Raw genomic sequence first — 15,105 nt, 5'->3', positions numbered from 1 at the left:
CGTATCATACGCATTTATTATGCCGTAATTAATAGTCGCACTCCGGAAATCGGGACATTCTCGAATGCGGTCAAGGTTGGCCATTGGGAACTCCAGTTGCCATATGTCGACTTTATGCTTGGTTCCCACACTCAATCCGGCATTGGTTGTCGTAACTTCTTGGCTGGCGGCCCTTTGAGTGGATATCATAAATGCCTCGCATATCGTCACATATGTCATTTGTGCCCCCTTTACGACTGAGTTTTTATTGTCATTGATGAGGGGCCCGATAGTCAAAGGCGGCGGAATGATGCAACCCACCTTGAACTCACGTTTAAAGCTTTTATTCAAGACATTAGAATGTGCTGTAACGGAGTGCTTGGTACTTGAGATACCTGATATCATGTTTTAAATGTGTTTTTAATTATGGAAATAAAATAAAGTTCCACTGAAATGTTGCAAAAGAAATTATTTCCAGCAAAGCGATCAAAATGTGTGTACTAAAGATAGGATAGTAACATTTTTAAACGACATAAATTAATTCACAAATAACATTTCTGCATCATTAACTCTTTATAAATACAATGATACTAGATATGAAACATTTAACCTACTGATTTCTACACCTGAGATAGTCCAGAAGTACTTCTGCGATGAAAACACAAAAGGCCAGTGACCAACCGATGAAAAGTATTTTCCAAGATCCTTTGTAATCCTGTAGTTTCAGGGGTACAAATCTTGTCGTTAATGGCAGCTTTTCAAATCGGGTAGTCCTTGTTGTCGACAATACTTCCTGAATCGCTTCGTCGAGCCAGTACGATAGAAGTCCCGCACTCCAGACCCGATTTGAATAGTCCCGAAGGGCCAATGCGTAAATGGAGTTCTGTGGCAGAACGGTAGAAATGGAGACTCCATTGACCGAATTAAGTTTCGGGCTCTTACAAAAGAGCTTTCGGGCGGAATGTTGTTGCATCTTCGAAAAGGGATCCCTATCATAGATGAATGTCTGATAGGCAAAGGTCGTATTTAAGGATTTGATCATATCCACTTGCTCCTCGCTTCTCACAATCCAAATATTTGGCAGATACTTTGACAGTATCTTGGGATCGATCTGCTGTTTGATCGTCATGAAAATAAGGCGGTTGGTGACCACAGTTAAGTTACTTTCGTGCAGCTCTTGAAAGTTCATGACGTGTCGGTACTGAGGACTCATGGTCAACAAGGTGCTGAGTTGGGCGCCTAACATGCTGGCCAATATCAGGCCTGTGAAACTCATCACAATTGTAAGCTGCCCCATGACGGATCGAAGACGATTGCCCATTGGAATCGACAAGGACAAAATACATTGTAGAACGCGAAGATTAACTACCATGTTTTGGAATTGAAAACGGTAATGGTGGTGTTCCAATCGATCGTATAGAGTTCTCAGGACAAAATCCACAACACCTAGCAGAATGTAAGATCCCAAAAAGATAATGTGGTTTGCATATCCGTACAAGATTCGAAACTTTTCAAACATCGTCAACTCCTGTCCGCAGGGCACTACAATGGATATGGATACGAAGCCCAGAAAGGCCTCTATCCTACTTTCGTTCGGATGTCTCAAGTTTATCATCTGCCCCGTTATTGGGAGATCTAACCCGCCCCTAATTGTCTTATCGATGATTTCCACTTGGGACGTACTTTCGTTCTGGAACCTCTGCTGTTGCAATGTGATATTGTGCTTCCGGGCAAAATTCTTAAAGAACTTATAAACAAAGCCAGCGTGTCTTTTTCGACCCGTTTTGGAATCTATCAAGTAAAAACTTCGTGGTGGCACCAAATCGTCATCCGCCAGAGCTATTTTACCCATAAAGTTGCGCCAGGGAACAGGAAAGATTTTGTTTTCTCCTAGCAGATTTTCAATCACTTGAAACTTTGGCCGGGGAAATGGATAAAGTCGCAGAATTTTTAAAGAATTTTCGATCATTAATATATTTAGGAACTTGTACTTTTCTGCTTCATAAGATATGTCTCCGATAAACTTCTTAGATAATTTGAACTCCAGAAAAGTCACAATCCTGACCTCCCTCATATGATTAAAGTTGCCGGCCAGTGCTGAAAGTAACATTATATCCTCTTCTGATTCCATGTACACCACAGCCAGAAATTTCCTATTGTAGTGGTTCACCAACTCAATTCTTTGAGTATCATCCAGACGTATTATAGGCCAGACTAAGGGATATAGTCCTTGAAGAAGGTCCTTTCCATTAACTTTGCTTTGCAGTAGCAAGAGAGTGGATATCGATTGTTCTTTGTGAACGGCTTCAAGCAAATTCTTTAAAAACTCAAGTTGCTCCATTGAAGCTACTGCTCCACCGACTATTATCCAAAATAGAATTTTAACTTTTCCCATGATTTTTGGTCCTGAACTGACTTGACTGGCGGAGGTCGATTTACTTTTAAACCCATATCCGTGGATCTTTGGACTAATGTTTTTTAAATCTGACACCCATCTAAAGTGCTCTGCAAGCCTGTAATCAATTCTGGCATTACGTATACGCACTTTGACCTACGATTTGTTATATTATATGCAAGTTCGTATATGTTCTCCCCCTCCTACAAAGCAAAGGCAGCAAGAACTAATTGTTATATCATGGTAACGCCAAGAAAGGTTTTTAAGAGGATTACATTTTATCGACCGAAGATTGATTTCATGGTAAAGACGATGCTAAGATTTATTTTTGACAAGTGTTTATTGTATTTGTGTTTGTGGGGATTATAAACATTTTGTGTTTGGAAACTTTTTATATAATTTGCAATTACTGTGCATTGTTAAAATATATTCTTTTAACACATTTATGTTAAAATTTTTTTTTATATTTATATATTCCTCATCCTTCTGCCAATCCAATGCACAAGTACTTCCCCGACGAAAACACAAATCGATAGGGTACAACCCGCTATGATAACTTGCCAACCGCCTTGATAATCCCGGAGGTCAATGGCTTCATAGCCTGTAACAATCGGTAGCTTGCCGAATCGAACATGCCGCATCATAGACGTAAGTTCCCCGAGCGCTACGTCGACCCAGTAAGTTATAAGTCCGGAACTCCAGATATCATAGGCAAAATCCCGTAAGGCCAGTGCGTAAATAGAGTTCTGCTGCAGGACCGCCGTATAGGTGAGTCCGCTGACCAGATCCAAATTGGGAGACCTACACAAAACCTTTCGGGTGGAGTGCTTTTGAAGCTCCGAGAAAGCATCGTGTTTGTACGAATATGTCTGATAGGCATAGCTTGAATTCAAATCACTGATCATCTTCATTTGCTCCCAACCACTCACTACCCAGATATTGGGCAAAAAGCTTGACATAAACTTGGGATCCATCGCCAAGTTGATTGACTTGTAGTTGAGGTTGTTAAAAACCACAGTAATCTTACTATCGCGCAGTTCCTCAAAGTTCATGATGTGTCGGTACTGTGGCTTCATGGTCAGGACAGTGTTGGTTTGGGCGGCTATGATGGTAGCCATGATCAGGCCTGTGAAGCTCATCACCATTGTAATCTGTCCCATGAAGGATCTAAGGCGATTCCCCAGAGGAATCGACATGGACAGAAGACAACGAAGTACCCGCAGGTTAAAAACTACGTTAAGTATTTTAAAACGAGCTGGATTTCGATTGATTCTTTCACCAAGGGTCCGAAGTACAACATCCATGGTGCTCAACAGGATATAAGAAAAGAAAAAATGATCGACGATGCATATCCGTAGAGAAGACGGAATTTTTCGAGCAGTGACAACTCTTTTCCACAAGGCACTGTAATTGACAGGGCTGTCATTCCCAAAAAAGGCTCAATCCTAGATCCGTTGGGGTGTCTGAAGTTGGTCAACTGCCCTGTTATTGGCAGATCTATCTCTCCCCCAATGGTCTTCTCTATGAGTTCCGTTTGACGCATAGTATCATTCAGGGCTCTATGAAATTGCAATGTGATATTGTAGCGGCTTGCAAAGTTCTTAATAATTTCGTAGGTACAGCCACTGATTTTTGTGCGACCTGTTTTTGGATCTGTCGAAAGGAAACTTCTTGGTGTCACAAAGTCGGGCATTGTCACAGCCACTTTACCCATAAAGTTGTTCCAGCGAAGTGGGAAAATCTCGTTTTCTTCCAGAAGTTCATCAATCACTTGGAACTTGGGCTCAGGAAAGGGAGAAAGCCGTCGAACTTGTAAGGTTTTATCTATAACCAAGAGATGAAGGAACTTGTGCTTAGTTACCGCTAGCGAGAATTCTTCGAGAAGGTCTTCAGAAGTATTGAACTCCAGCCAAATCACAATCCTCGCCTCTCTGATATGATTTAAGTTGGTTGCCAGTGCTGAGATTAGCAATATATCATCTTTGGATTCCATATAAACCACTGCCAGAAATTCCTTGTTGTAATGGTTCACCAACTCAATGCTTTGAGTTTCATTCAAACGAATTATAGGCAAGTATAGGGGATATAGTCCTTGAAGTAAGTCATTTCTTTGACTACCCCTTTGCAGCAGAAGTATAGTTGAAATGTCTCGTTCTGTGTGCACTGCTTCCAGGAATTCCTTGAGGAACTGAAGATGTCCCATCGAGAAAGCCACTCCACTGACCAAAAAATAGAATAAAATGCTAACTTTCCTCATTTTCTATGGCCTTTTGGAACTCAACTGATTCCACTGCCGGATGTTACTTTCGCTTTTAAATTCATAGCCGCACACCTCAGCACTAATGTCATTTAAATCTAAACCCCATCTAAAGTGCTCTGCAAACCCGCAATCAGGCTAAGCATTACGTATACGCACTGTAATCCGCGAACTGCGTTTTCATATTAAAATTAGCATGAATATTAAATGCAAATTACTTTACACCGCGGCAACCACCAGGTTTTGTACATATTTAATTAAAGGCAGAGCACATTTGGTGGGGGGGGGTTGTAGCATTTGGAAAGTGGGGAAACTTTCGAACACACATGTTTATGTCCTGCCATACGGTTTTGGTTACTTTCCCCATAAAACCCACTCGAGCTGAAGCCCCTCAACGACATAATTTACAAAGCGCTTTGGCAGCTGTCTACCTCTGTCTGCAGGCTCCAGTCTTCTGGTTCCTGGCTCCTGGCTCATGGCTCCTGGCTCTTCTGGCTCCTGCTCCTGCTCCTGGCTCTTCTGTCGCCTTACCGACACTTCCGGCTTTCCCCTCCTCGACCTCTTATCGTTGTCAATGTCAGTTTGTGTTTGTGGAAGGAAGGAGCAGTCGCAGCAGCCGGAGGAAGTGGAGCATTTCAAGCGCATTTAATGCGCATAATGTCAAATGCAACAAAGCAACAGAAACAACAAACCTCGGTACAAAACCGCAAATGGTGGGGCAAGAGCAGGAATTCGAAGGGGTTTTGGTCCCTCAGCAGGGGTTTTGTCTATCTAAAAAGGTTAGAACAACACAATATTTTTCAGCAAGCTCAACCAGTGGAGTTGAAATAAATTCCTTTATCCAATTATAACATTTGGTTCAATTAAGGACTATTAGCTGAAAGAATAATTTAAAAACAAAGAGTTAAGTGGAAGAACGTTTTACGGGCATCTAATAAATACCAAAATGTAATACGACACGGTAAAAATATTTTTGATTATAAAACAAATAAAGTATTTATAACATTGAGCTATTTTCCTCATAAGAAATCCAAACGAATCATTTTCAGCTAGCTGAATAAACATGGTGATATTTTGTGGAAAAACGAATTATTTAAGTCGATTACAAAAATGTAAAAAAAAATTCTTCCATATTTATTTAGGAAACACCTTTACTTTATTTTTTAATAATAAACATAATGTAATTAAAGGTCTACAAAGCGTTATTCGATATATAATTTAATATCATATCTTACGAGTACATGGGCGTTATTTAAAGCAACAACTTAATATGCTAAAAAAATGTTTTTGGATCTAGTCTTGAAACAATTTAATTATTGTATTATTTAAATGATTTGCCGAACGATCCAATGATAAAAGTGTGGTTTTTATTCCATTTGCAATTGCTAACCGCGAAACACTCACATTTGATTCACGTTTTATTCACAATGGTGTTTACTCTCGTATGTTAAAAATATCAAGACAACTTGTTAAGCATTCTATACCATCCCTAACGGCTCCGCAACTCCTAACCCTTCCCAAAAACTACTTTATTTTTATTTCACCATTTAAAACCTTTCCCCATCACTTTCAAGATTCCCGAGTGCGCGACCAAGCCCAGATAAATACTGAGGGCAAACTACTTTTGTGTGTGGTGAACGTTCAGATAAACTTTTATTGATATAAAAAATTACCCACGTAGAGCAAACAAAACGGTAAGGCAAAACGGGAATTGCTAAGGACAACAATTCGAGTTTATCTAAGTCAGAATACGGATACGAATGCGGATACGGATGCGGATGCACACTTGAGTCGAGGGCGGAAATACACTTGAATGTTACACGGTGGTTCCAACGTACCTTTGGCATTTTTCCGGTCCCGATGAAATTTGGTCTTGGGTAGTACGGGTTTCTATGGGGTTTATGATTTTGTGCCTTGTCTGAGGATTTTTATTGAGGCTCTGCTTCTTTTGGCTGGCCAAGAATGAGGCCCAAAGGACTGCGGATTGCGCGAGCGCGGCATTGGCAATAAATTCGAGGCGAAAACTTTCGGGTTGGTCGGTTGTCCTCAGGTGGATGGCCCGATAAATAACGGCTCACGGGTCAACTGGCTGGTCACAGCCTCATTTATTTATGCACATGGACTCGCAGACAGCGCACAAATTCGCACGGAAATTTTATTGCCACTTATATCATTCGGTGTGTGAAATTAAATATTTAACCTGAACTAGCTGATTTATTGCATTTCGTTTTGATGATTTGTGCAGGGCCATGTGGAAAATAACACAGCAGACTAGTTTGGCTACGATTTATGGCAGAGTTTTTCTTCTTTACCCAATTTAATTACAGCTATGTACTAATCTCTATGACTTAAAATTTAACTGCCGACCAGGGCAGATGCAAATTTAATTAGCACTCCGGCGATTTCCGTTACCAACAAAATCTCGGTTGTTTTTTGGGGAAATGTCATCGACACGACTCGACACGTTACGACACGAACAATTGAACGAAACTCACGAACGCACTCACGAACACTCGCCCTCTCGCTCGCTCTTGCGGCTGGGTGGCGGGGGGAAAACTCTAAAGAAAACTCTGGCTTCGGCGTCGAGCGTTCGAGGGAAATCACATGTTTCATGTGCAAAGTATAAAAACAAACTGAACTGAATGCCGAGCGTGGAAAGCCGACAAAGCCGACCGACTAACATATATTTTCCCAATCCCGATCGAACTAACATTGCTGCTACTCGGGAGGATTTCCCGAGTGCCAAAGAAAAGCTCAAAGCTTCTCTGTTAACCAAGTTAACAGAGCGACCCACAATTGGGCCATGTTAAGTTGGTTAGTTGGGTGTTTTTTTTTTTTTTTGGGCCAGGTTCCCACATAACTCGCACTTGTCGGCGGGGGAAATGGGAAATAGAAATAAAGATAGACAGTCGTGCAACCTCAAAGTGCAATTAGCGCTTGTTTACGACTGGCACACAGCTTCAGTTCGCTGCGATTCGTCACCGAACTCAGTTCGAGATTCGAATTTCAACTTTGCGGCCCGCCACAAATCACTTATGGAGCCATAATTTAATTCACGCCCAGCGGCAACAGGTGAGTGGCAGCCGCAATAAGCTCAGCATTAAGCCACTGAAATGCGAACAGCAAACCATAAATTCAAGGCCAGAAAAGGCAATCATCAATAGCACTTGGGAGTCACTTAAAGAATCTATGAGTTCAGAATGAATATAACAAAATATTGATGAATCATTAAAAAAATTTTAATTAATATCTATACAGGTTGGACATAAAAATGAGAATTACACTCGACCAACTATTTTTTCATTTTTGAGTTAATTTCTTATTGAAAAATAAATATTATTGATAAAAAACTTAGACTGTAATATTTATTTTTTTTACATTAGTTATGATTAGATTTGAACTTTAATTTATACTAGTTTAAAATTATTACTACACTTAAACATTTACTTATTTCTTATCAAATAAAATATAAACAGTAAATAAACCTAAATTTTTAGTCGGATTTGAACATATGTGATATATGTGATATGTGATATATGTGATATAACACAAAAACCCAAATTTTGGATCAATAATTGTATCTTTATTTAAGTATTAAGTATAATTTATTGTATAAAATGAAAATATTTTCAAAACCTTATTAAAACATATATTAGATTTATCAATCACATGGTTATCATATCTGTTTAAATATTTCTCCATCTTTAAATCATTTGGTAAAATTTGCCAAAATATTATTAGGAGTTTCATCAGCTGACGAACCCCATTTAATATTTTACACCCCTTTATAGATCATTCATGACATTGAACCTACTTAGCCTTATACAACACCTTCTTAACCACTAAATCATATTTAAATAAGTGATATTTAGTAATCCGGAAAAGAAAACAAATAGATGCTTGGCCTGAGCCCAAGCTGAGCCAATAAATCAATTCCAACCAAAGTCGGTGGGCACACAGGACATTTAAGGTTGGCACAGGCATTCCTTCTTTGAATTTCATTACGAATGCCAGACACAGGGGCACGCAGCTGGCTGGCCACTCAAGCCAAACAGTTTGCCAGGACGTAAGGACGCAAGGATCCAAGGATCCAAGGACCCGAGGACCGGAGGACCTGAGGTCAGAGGGGTATGACTCAAGTAGCCAGGATGGGACAACAAAACAAGGCAGCTGCCTCCAGTCAAGTCAAGTGGAAAGTGGTCCTGGTGACAGGGGCCAAAAGTGTGTTAACATACTAATATTCACTTTGCATCTTAATCGTAGTTGTCCTGGCCAAAGGATGTTATTGCCTGGGAATGGGGCGAATGGCATGGCTGAGAGTCTATACGGCAATTTCAATTGCCGTCTGTAGTTGATATAGTCATCATTATGTGGACATATTTATGCATGTTTGGTAAATGGGGAGGCAATTTGTCGAGCGATTTGACAGCTATGAATAGAATATAATAGGGAAGGAAGATATTACTTTAGTTGATAGTTAGAAATGTGACAAAAAAGATATAATAATTAAAGATATATATTTTGGAGTCTATAAAATATTTGTTGGTATGGATTAGTCATATACTGGTTAAAAAATAAAATCTTCAATTATATTCAAGCTATCATATCCTCTAACATTACTATATAGCGCCATCTGTTGCTCATTTGAAGAACACAAAAGTCTCCAAAATAAGCTTCGCAGAATCAAATACAATGAAAGCTGTATGGCCGTTACGGGAGCAACACTGACAATGTCCTTTGAAGCTCTCGTTATCTCACTTTCTCCACAGCTTTCTCTCGCCCATTTCTTCTCCCTCCCTCTCTGTCTCTTTCTAGGCATTTTCCCTCTCTGTCCCGTGAGCTTGAACTGCGAATAACAAGGTGAAAGCATAAGCAGCACGAACACGTGGTTGAACAGAAAGTAAGAGAAAGTTTGATGATTTTTTACCAAAGAGAAAGGTTGGCCAGGAAAATCTCAAAGAGAGGGAGAAAGGGTGGAGCAGGGGAAATTGAGGGAGGAGAAGGGAAAACGCAGAGGAAAACATGTGCGAACCATTGCCAACTTCTAGGAGCGGGCATTCCTTAGGCACAAATCGCATTCAACTGACATTTTCGCTGGCCATCTCCCTGCTTTCTCCAGCTTTTCCTGGTCACCATGGCCCCAGTTGACCTCCGATGGCCTTCACTGATGTTGCAACTGCCCTCCTGCCTAATTGGCAATTTCAGTGAAAGCAAATGGTGTTGGCCATTTATGTTGCCTTCCTGTTGAACTGGGATTAATGAATTTAACACACGCACCATCTGAATGTGGTAAATTAATTTAAAAATCTAGGCAAAGCCTTAATTACCCATTCGTGGGGACTTGTTGCATTAATTTTTTAATGAAACCTTATGACGCAACGAGGCGTATACGTAATGTGCGCAATGACGCCCGCCTGAAAGTATGCTGCCAAGCACTTTAACCATATTTTCCTCTGAATGGTTTTATCCTTGTGGCTATGAATAGCGAATCGCTTAACGCTTGCTGAGAGGGGTTTTCCGATGGAGTGTGCTTGGAAAATGTTATTAAGTTGTTGAGCAGGGCAACGCGCTCTCGATTTATTGAGTTTACTTGCACAGCAAACGCATTGCGAACTAGTTTTCCAAATTGCCAAGTCCATAAATTCAAGGCAACGGAATTTGTCTGCTCCATAATCAGATGAACTGCGAAATTTAATGCATTATTCATATTTGTCGCAAAATTCATCAGCAATAAAGCTGCGCAGCTTAGTAAGTTTTACGATCTTTAAAAGGGCACAAATTAAAAGCCATGCTGCAGTTAGTCCACTTGGTTTCCCAGGAACACTAACATAACTCAAATCTAGACCAAATTTGTAAACATAAGTTGAAAATATGGTTTAGTCTTGCGTTTCGACTGAGAAATACCTGTTGTTTTGGTAATATGCATCAAGAAATTACTTAAGAGCTCTAATAGTTCTATCATAGTTTTCACATTTTTTAGTAACATAGTAAAGCTACAATAATCTCTTCATTTAAGATTATTAGTCATCTTAAAAATATATTTTAAATTCACTAGAACTTACTGAGCTGCTCCTATTGAATAAGGTAGCTTACCCTCGATGAAATACTCTTTTCCCGTGAGCAATTAAAATATGTCAGTATCAATATTTTCATTGCAATATCACACAAATATTTCTACAGAAATCCCCCATCTGTTCTGTCTGCTGTGGAAAACTGAAATTGCAAAGGGACCAAGGAGATTAAAGCCACTGCCAATTGCAAACGTATCGTTACACATCAGACAGGCCAAGGATATCAGCGGGTCTGAAATGTGTGCTCCTATATAGGGAGTGGCACCTTATACATATATATCCCTTAGATTCCCAAATGCGGGGTATCCAACTCGCACGTAAAACACAATTAGGAGGCACGCACACAAGGCATGACATAAACATAACATAAACAATGCGAAAACATTAGGGATGCCGGAAAAACTGGAGATATACACCTGGCAAGAACCCAAGGGGGCGCTTCGTCCTTCGTCAGTGATGATTTGCGGCATTTTTTATGATTGTTTTATGAGTTCGTGAAGGGGAAAATGAAAGGCGGCCCACAAAAGCAAAGACCACTTCGGAATGCGAGAAGTCATTTGCAAATTTCACAAATTCCTCCAAGGAATTCGCCATGGAACAACAAACAGAGACAAAGGTGTTTGTTCCTCCCCAGATAAAATGTTATTAATAGGAGGCCCGTCAAGGAGCAACTTCTTGGGCTGCTCACAAACAACAAAGTTTACACATGATAAAGTCTATTCTCAGCCCACATATCTTATTACTTTTACTTACCGCAGTCAAAGGAGAAAATCTTACGTTAATTTAGACACTTTCACTCACCTGCAAGGGAAAGAGAAGAATTTATGAAACCACAATAAATTTGAATACTTAGAGAAATTACAAGTTATATCAGATAAGTTTTTCATAATTCAGATAAATACCAGTATAATATCATATACTTTTTTTCCATAATTTTGGAAATATGTTTGCTTTAGTATTACTTTATGGTATATTTATAAGACAAATTGCTGATAACTTTATAAATATAAAAAGTTGTTCCTCTTTTTATCCAGAACTTTTACATATATAAAACAGTTTCATTACATAAAAAGTATATTTAACATTCATAAGTTTTAAATACATTAATAGCAATAGTAGTAACCGAAATGAAACAATTTTTCAATATTTTTTCTCAGTGCAAACTAACGTTTGGTGGGTGTGTCCTGTAACTAAAGCTCTTAATGTTCTTCAATAGCTCCTGATATATGAGCTTGTGCTGGTGGCGTTTCAGTCTCGACTTTTATGGGCTATTGTTAGGGATTTTTTTTGGTGAAGAGGTATAGTGTAGTAGCAATAAAATGGCTTAAACGATACCAAAGAGTCTTGGCTAGACATTGAGTATAGTTGAGATCTCAGCCACGAAACACCGTTAAAAAGCCGTTAAACTCTATCTAGCATTCCATTGGCCCATTTCACTTTTATCCTGGCGATAATCATTCATTTCAATTACGCGCTCACACATTAAAAAGGGTAGAATCCATTGTAAGAACGGTCTTAATTAATGGTTAAATGTGGTGAATGGGGTTCAAGCCAGCGAGGATCTGACAAGCCAATTGCCAGGATGGCTGACACCCAGAGGGTGTAATCACCAATCAGAGAGGTGTCGATATCTACACACACCGTCAAGGGAACGGCACTACCGAGCATAATTGAGTTATTTACACTAATTGGCATACACCGAGCAGATGACGTAAATTGGCTGTGCTGCAGGCGAAAGCCGCAAAAGTTTGCACAGCTAACTCACGGGCCCTCCGACTTGTTGACTTGAATAACGGCCACCACCACTCCGTTCTCACACAATCATGCCACTCATAATTCATTCAAAAATTTCTGAGCCAAATTTCCGTCTGGCAGCTACGTGCCACATCCTGCTAACCAAAGTGAAGCCCATTGAATAACAAATATGCCGACCACAGAATTTAAGGTTGCATGGATTCTAAGATATGTAGTTGTAATCTAACCGAATTCAGTTGGAACTTAACCTATTTCAAAACAATTTCCAACCGATTTTAGCTGTAAGATTTTTGGTATATCTCCAAAAACACTGTAAGAAATTCCTGAACTACTCCGAAAAGTACATTAAATGACAAATAAATTTAAATGACCACATAATGTACATCAATACAAATTCCAACCCTCTTTAGTTGTAAAGAAATTCCTATATAACTCCGAAAAATTTGTTTTTAAAGAAATTTCTGGACAACTCCGAAAAGCACATTGAATAACAAATAAACTGACCACCGAATTAAGCATTGTTGCATAGATTCGAAAGAACTGTCGTTATAATGCAACCAAATTTAGTTGGAATTTGACCGTACATCAATACAGTTCCGAGCGTATTTGGTTGTAAGAAATTTCTGTATAACTCCAAAAATCGTATTTGCTTCTAAGAAATTTCTGGATTGCTCGTACGCACATCAATAACAATTCCAACCGTTTTTGGTTGTAATAAATTTTTGTATCACTCCGAAAAGAGGGATTACGTTATAGCTTAGTCCTTTGTTCCAAAGTGTTGGCCACATCGTTATCTTTATTTTCATTAATCTCAAATTAGCACTTAAGCCAGTAGAGTATAGATCCTTGCGCCTGCCCACTCCCATATCCAAATCCCATTATAGCCGCTTTTGGGGAGAACACAATAATCACAGATAGCACTGTATAACAGGATAATAAAAGTCAAAGTGCTAAAACTAAATTAAACTGACCTCGAGGCGTTCTTTCCAAGCGTGAACAAATCTGCGTGGGTGTCAAAGTTGATTCAAGCTTTTGCCAGACATTAAAGCGCCGAATTTAATGGCTCGGGCACATGGTGCCCAAATTTAATTTGCGTATATTTGCGAGATTTATGTAAAACAATTATGCAGAAATTGTGTGTTTAGATGAAATGGGCAAATATGGAACAGAGCGATTTAATGCGCTTAAATCTGTAAATCTGTGATAATAAAAAAAGCTCAAATCGCTCGCAGGGGACATTAACATTTGTGTTTTCGCCAATCTGTTTATTTAATTAAAATCTGTGTTTTGTGGTTAATTTGCATTGGTAGAATAAATGATTAGAATTCATAGAAAATAAAGCAAAAATGTCATTTTTATTTAAGAATGAAGTTCTAACTAAACCGATTTAGCTAACTTTACATCAAGTATTTAACACTTTGAAGGTAATTTTTATAGTATGATAAGCCTATATAAAAAGTATGACTTATGAAACCAATGCCAACTCTCAATCGATTTCGCGTCCTTGATGGATTGGCTATAATCAGATTGGGTTTATAACACTTCGTTTTCTGTCACGCATCCCTATAGAAATCGCTCGGGGAATATTCCCCTTTGTCAGGCCTTTAGACGGATAAAAGCAAATATTTATGTAGATTCCAACGCACGCAATCAGCCTAAGAATACAGAAAACACATAAATTTGCCTGAGGGAAGGCCGCACAAAAACAACTGGCGACCACACCACATGTCGCGAATGGCTTACGAACCTCTGATTCACACGGGGAAAACATTGGAACAATAATAGTTTTCTTAAAAGCATACAATAAGAAATATATTTTATATGGGTCGAGCTTTATTGCAAAACATTTCCATGTAAAAAGTTAAATAAACCTTTAAATGGATCAAAACATATTATCTGTTCCAATTTGTTTAGAAAGTTCTAATAAAAATTACAAAAATGGTATTCAGATCGGAAAGAACAATTTTAAAGCAAAATAATCAATAAACTTTTTATGAAGCATTTAAAATCGATTTTATTTTTATTGATTTTAATGTGCCAATGAATAAAACTATAACTAAACTAAACTAAACTAAACTAAATGTTTTTTCATCATCACCATTCCCAAGAGAGTGGAATACACCCAGAATAATGAGGAAGTAATGAATGAATAAATGAATGATGAATGAACAATGATGAAGGATGAATGATTAAATATAAATGATGAATTATTCATGAAAAATTATGAATGATGCAAGATAAATGATGAATTATGAATGCTGAATTATGAATTATGAATGATGAATGATGAATGGTGCATAATGAATGATAATAAAAAAATTGATAATGAATGATGAACGATAATCAATGATGCATAATAATGAATGATGAATGAAAATTAATAATTACTAGTATAAAATGTGTTAATTTCAATATGCAATTTTTTAGCTTTTCGAAAAATGCCTCAATGTTGATAATATTTGCTAAGCATTACCTAAACATGACTTAAGGTACCTAAAGCCCTACAAATTATTTCTGGGCTTAGACATGTGTGTTATTGTATGCACTTCACTTTAACACATAAGCCGATATATCACCTGGTCAGCAATATTAACTTTGATCTATAAGTGCAAGATTATACAAACTTCGATTAGCCGAATTTCTTGTTT

The 15,105-nt window shown here is 38.5% G+C and overlaps 2 protein-coding genes across 17 annotated transcripts in view; both read right to left on the bottom strand.

The window, feature by feature from the left end:
- The window catches only part of LOC119549658 (potassium channel subfamily T member 2), a 114,794-nt gene that overhangs the window by 63,358 nt on the left and 36,331 nt on the right, over positions 1 to 15,105 (bottom strand). For 3 of the 16 annotated variants that reach the window (XM_037857851.1, XM_037857848.1, XM_037857853.1), the window contains exon 1: positions 6,470 to 7,196. The exons of 5 other annotated variants lie outside the window; for them this stretch is intronic. The gene's annotated coding sequence lies outside the window, so the exon portion shown is untranslated. Of the gene's footprint in view, positions 1 to 6,469; positions 7,200 to 15,105 lie in introns of those variants that run through there. 8 more of the 16 variants (XM_037857847.1, XM_037857849.1, XM_037857844.1 and 5 more) reach the window with 7 other exon arrangements.
- Positions 2,842 to 4,815, bottom strand: LOC119549467. The gene is given in 2 exon segments (XM_037857569.1): positions 2,842 to 3,701; positions 3,704 to 4,815. Coding segments are annotated over 2 exon segments (1,788 nt in total). The 5' UTR covers positions 4,632 to 4,815.

Source organism: Drosophila subpulchrella, chromosome 2R (assembly GCF_014743375.2).
Source record: "Drosophila subpulchrella strain 33 F10 #4 breed RU33 chromosome 2R, RU_Dsub_v1.1 Primary Assembly, whole genome shotgun sequence".
Classification (NCBI taxonomy): domain Eukaryota; kingdom Metazoa; phylum Arthropoda; class Insecta; order Diptera; family Drosophilidae; genus Drosophila; species Drosophila subpulchrella.
The sequence above is the reverse complement of the archived record's forward strand: the minus strand, read 5'-3'. Positions and strand labels throughout refer to the sequence as shown.